This window comes from Teleopsis dalmanni, chromosome 2, assembly GCF_002237135.1.
Source record: "Teleopsis dalmanni isolate 2A chromosome 2, ASM223713v2, whole genome shotgun sequence".
NCBI lineage: Eukaryota > Metazoa > Arthropoda > Insecta > Diptera > Diopsidae > Teleopsis > Teleopsis dalmanni.
Genome location: NC_051847.1, coordinates 135303356 through 135308685, shown reverse-complemented (window position 1 = coordinate 135308685; position 5330 = coordinate 135303356). Strand labels below are relative to the sequence as shown.

Sequence of the window (5330 nt, the reverse complement as noted above, 5' to 3'; positions counted from 1 at the left end):
GGTTTATCTTGTTACGTTTAATTGAATTCTTTTCTTTATTACATATTATTTTAATGAATTATTAATATTTTAAATAAATCAGTATTTAAAAAATTAAACGCATTACTTTTATTTTGAGAAGTCCTGTCTCCGCGAATATAAATTTATTGTAGCGACCCCCTGGAAAAGACTGAGGATACCCCACCATAAATTATAACGAAACGGGAAAATCCGTGTCGTTACAAAGGTACCCAGGGATTTGGATCGTAGCGATTTTAAATACGAATATGCAAACATATCTATTTATAAATTGTTCAATATCACATCCCAGAATATTATTTCTGTAGCCAGTTAAATGATCGAAACGCCTGAGTCCATAGACATACCTTGTCAAGCAGTTAACTAAAGCTCTTAATTTGTATAGGGAGTCTGAGTCAAGTTTGCTGTAAACCAGACTAGAATACATAACTATAGGCATTATTAATTGCTTTACTAACGTACAACGAAGATTTATTGGACTATATTTAGCTGATAATTGTAAACATTTAAGTGATACAATTGATTTTCGAAAAACTTGATTTATGTGGTCACGGGCATTCAAGCTGGAGTTCAAGTAAAAACCTAAGCATTTTACTGATAATTTATAATCAATTGTAGTATTACCAATTAAAATTAAAGGCAATTTCTTCAGTATAATTTTTCATCTCGCAATAGGCAGAATATTTGTTTTATCTGTATTAAGCAGCATGTTGTTTACTTTTGCCCATGCATTAATTCTTTCTAAGTCATCAGTAAGCTTACGAACACTGCCACCTAAAAAACCTACAGTACTAGAAAGATACATCTGAATATCATCTGCATATGCATGTGTTAATTTGTGTTTTTACAATTTAACTTTATTCTTATCGGAAGTCAAAAGTTAATCTATTTCTATATTTTTACAAAATGTTAAATACAGTTAATCAAATAAGAATAGCCTACTATTCAATTATGATTATACATTTCCAACATTCTCTTGGACCTAATTTTTGAAACCACTAAAGTAATGTTTAACATGACATTGAATTTTGTTTATTCTAGATTAAAACGAACAGGTTGTCTTCTCCTTCTAACCGACCGTCTTAATTGAACTGGCAACTGATCAGTGTGTGTGGACCCATATCTGTCGTCGGACTCCGCTTTGTCGTCTTTCTCTCTTTGATTTTGTTTCAAGTCAGATCCAGTAGTGATTATTGTTTCATCGGTCCCCATTTTGTCGTCTTTCTCTGTTTGACTATGTTCCGGGTCGGATCCAGTAGTAATTGTTGTTTCCTCAACCGGTGGTGTCCGAATACCGAAATCTAAATCAATATCAATATTATCTGCCCTAAGCTGATTTGAATGCGATGACGATAAATTTCGACGTATTTGATTTTGATGTCGTTTTATGTAACCATTTTCAGTTTGAATAAAATACATTTTATTTCCCAGCAATTTCTGTATCACGCCTCTGATCCATTTATGCGATCCCGAATAATTACGAGCTAACACTTTCTCTCCAACTCCGAATTTACTTCTATTTTGAGTTTTCATAGTCTCCATAACTTTCGGGAACAACGCCGATAAAATGGTTCTTGGTTGCCGCCCATGTAACAACTCTGCTGGCGATTTATCAGTTGCTAAGTTTGGAGTAGTTCTATACGTTGTAAGATATTTATACAACGCTTTGTCAATATGTTGTTCCTCTTTCATAATTTTTGTTACTGCTTCCTTAAAAGTTCTCACATGTCTTTCCGCTAACCCATTCGAAGCCGGATGAAAAGGTGCAGACGTGAGGTGCTGAATTGTGTTCATTTCACAAAACTTTTGAAATTCATTGGACGTGAATTGTGTTCCGTTGTCTGTCACGATAGTGCACGGAAGACCTTCGATAGAAAAAATTTTTTGTAGAGCTCCAACTGTTGTTACAGCTGTTATTGTTGATAGTTCCACAATATATGGAAATTTTGAATATGCATCCACAACTATGAGCCACATACGTTTAAAGAATGGACCCGCGAAATCCAAATGAACTCTTTCCCACGGCCTACTAGGTTCTGGCCATGCAGAAAATTCTCGCTTTGGTTGACTTGCACCTTGTTGACAAGATGAACAATCATCATGAATACGTTCTATGGCTTTATCAATAAGAGGAAACCACACATATCGTCTTGCCATCTGTTTCATACGACCTTTACCCCAATGACCCTCGTGTAACAAATTTAATACTTGAGATTGCAGTGCTTTCGGTAGCACCACTCTAGTATATTCAGCCTGAAGAAGTAACACTCCATTCTGAAATGATAAGCAAAATCTGCGATTAAAGTACGGTTTGATACTACCTTCAGATTTCGGCAATTGTTCAGGCCAGCCATCTTGTACATATCTGCTGACACGTTGAAGAGTGTTGTCATTAGCAGTCATATCCTTTACTAATGTTGCATTTACTGGAAGATAATCCACAGCATTTTGATAAACAGTATCGACATCATCTAACATCACAACTTCCTTTCTATCAAATTGTATGTCATCCCCACACGGCAATCTGGAAAGAGCATCAGCGTTAGCATTCTGAGATGAACTTTTGAACCGTATAATGTATTCATATGCTTGAAGTACAATAGCCCAACGCTGTAAACGATGCAACGCCATCACTGGCAACTTTCTATTCGGATTAAACAGTGTTGTCAATGCTTGATGATCAGTTATTAATTCAAAACGTCTTCCATAAAGATATTGATGAAACTTGGTCACTCCATAAATTATTGCTAATGCCTCTTTTTCGATTTGAGAATAGCGTTCTTGGCTGCTGTTTAATTTTTTTTGAAGCATACGCGATTGGCTTCTCTGAACCATCAGCATAACGATGTGAAATTACTGCACCGATTCCATACTTAGAAGCATCTACTGCTAACACTATAGGCTTCTTATCATCATAATGAACGAGTTCCGTAGCTTTGATCATAGCATTCTTCAATGCTTGAAAAGCATCTTCATGATATGCTGTCCATTTAAACACAGCATTCTTTTTCCTTAGTTCATTTAAAGGAGCAGCTAATATGGAAAACTGTTTAATGAATTTGTTATAATAATTAACTTTTCCAATGAAAGCTTCAACTTCTTGAATATTACGAGGACGCGGCATTAATTTGATTGCCTCTACACGTTTTCCTGTGGGCATTAATCCATTCACATTGATTACGTGTCCAACATAATCTACCTGCTCTTGCGCAAAACTACATTTTTCGCTTTTACATGTCAAGCCGTATTCTTCCAAACGTTGAAAAATTTTTAAAACATTATTCAAATGTTCTTTATTATTTCGACCTGTTACGATTATATCATCTAAATAAACTGCACAGTTCGGTATTCCAGCGGTTACTTCTTCCATAAGACGTTGAAATATGCCAGGAGCACTGGCAATACCGAATGGCAGTCGTTGAAACTGGAACAAACCAAATGGCGTATTAATTACTAGAAGTTCTTTTGTTGCGTCAGACAATTCTACTTGCAAGTACGCTTCACTAAGATCAATTTTTGTGAAAAATTGTCCTCCTTGAAGTTTATAAAAAAGTTCCTCAACTCTAGGAATTGGATACCTGTCAATCTCAATTTGCGAGTTCACACCAATTCTGAAATCTGCACAAATACGTAATTTTCCATTTGGCTTTGACACTACAACTATAGGAGCGGCCCAGACGCTGCTTCTGATAGCTTTCAAAACTCCAATATTTACCAACCGATCAATTTCGATGCGAACGTCTTCTCTTTTCGCAAACGGCAGGTTGTATGGTTTAAAGAATTTAGGCTTAGCATCTGACTTCAATCTGATTTCAGCTTTGAACAACGTACAACGCCCCAATTTCGAAGAAAAAATGTTAGCATGTTGACATCTGAGTTCATGTAGAGATGCGGTTAAACTTTGTTGACTGTCACAAGGATTATTTGCATAACATTCAATAACAGGTAACTGCAGTTTGAAATTTAATACTGAATAAGAATAGCCTACTATTCAATTATGATTATACATTTCCAACAGCATGTAATTTGGAGTATTTACATATGGAGAAAACATCATTTATATATAATGAGAAAAGCAGTGGGCCGAGGATTGACCCTTGTGGAACACCAGTAGGCAACGATTTAAAATTCGAATAATTATTAGCAGAGAATACAGTCTGCGATCTCACTGTTAAATAACTATATATAAATTTAGAGGCAGAGTACGAAAACAAAAAATAATTAGTTAATTTCTTACATAGTATGGAATGATCAACACGATCAAATGCTTTAGAGAAGTTTAAAAGACATAAAACTGTAATCATATCATTATCATAGCTAGGTCGAACGTCTTCTAAAACTTTAAGCATGGCAGTAGAGCAGCTATGACTCTTTCTAAAGCCAGACTGTAATGGAGAGAGGAGTTGGAAACGCTCAAGATGAACATTAATTTGATTAGCCATTAAAAGCTCGCAAACTTTGGACAGTGATGGAAGAATACTAATAGGTCTGTAATCACAAGTCAACGAAGCGTTAGACTTCTTCGGAGTTGGAATAATTTTAGCCTTTTTCCACATGATAGGAAAGGTTGACGTTGTTATACAATGATTAATTATATGTGTAATAGGAGCTATTATGTACGGCAAAGTAAGCTTTAGAAATTTGAGAGGAAGGTTATCCAATCCAACGGCATTTGATTTTATATTCATCAAGCTTTTACAGACTATTTCTTCACTAACACCTATAAAATTAAACCTCTCACTGGAAGTACATACATTAGAAATTGGGAATGTCGAAGAGATACTTTTACAATTTACATTAATACACGAAATGAAGTAATCATTTAGGTCATTTGGACTTAGTTCACAATGTGTTGTACTATCTTGCTTTAATCCCAAATGTTTAATGTTCCTCCAGATATTCTTTGTTGGCTGTGTAGTGTCAAGCTTAATATTATAAAACGCCGATTTAGCAATGCTTACTGCCTTCGCATCCAGTTATAGGTCGAAGGAAACTTTTTCCACACTGCATGCTTTTTGTTTCTGTAATTTATCTTTCTTTTAATCTGAGGGTTTAGCCAAGGACAGGAGGAACTTTTAATAGTAATAGTCCGCAGCTGAACAAATCGATAAAAAAATTGACAAAATATATTATTAAATTTATCTAACTTATCGTCAGAAGTTGAAACAAACCAGCAATCACTCCAATCAACAGTATTTAGTTCATCAAATAATCTGATAGTATCAATTGATTTAAAATCTCTGTAAGAAAAAGAGCTAGGACTAGATTTCCTGTTTGGGTTAAAATCCAATGTAGCAAACAATAAATCATGA

The 5330-nt window shown here is 35.0% G+C and overlaps 1 protein-coding gene across 1 annotated transcript; it reads right to left on the bottom strand.

Annotated features, from left to right (window-relative positions):
• Nucleotides 1-1050: 1050 nt before the first annotated feature.
• LOC119675766 (uncharacterized protein K02A2.6-like) lies at nt 1051-2649 on the bottom strand. Its single transcript, XM_038086972.1, has one exon. The coding sequence runs from the start codon at nt 2647-2649 to the stop codon at nt 1051-1053; it is 1599 nt and encodes a 532-aa protein (XP_037942900.1).
• Nucleotides 2650-5330: the final 2681 nt, after the last annotated feature.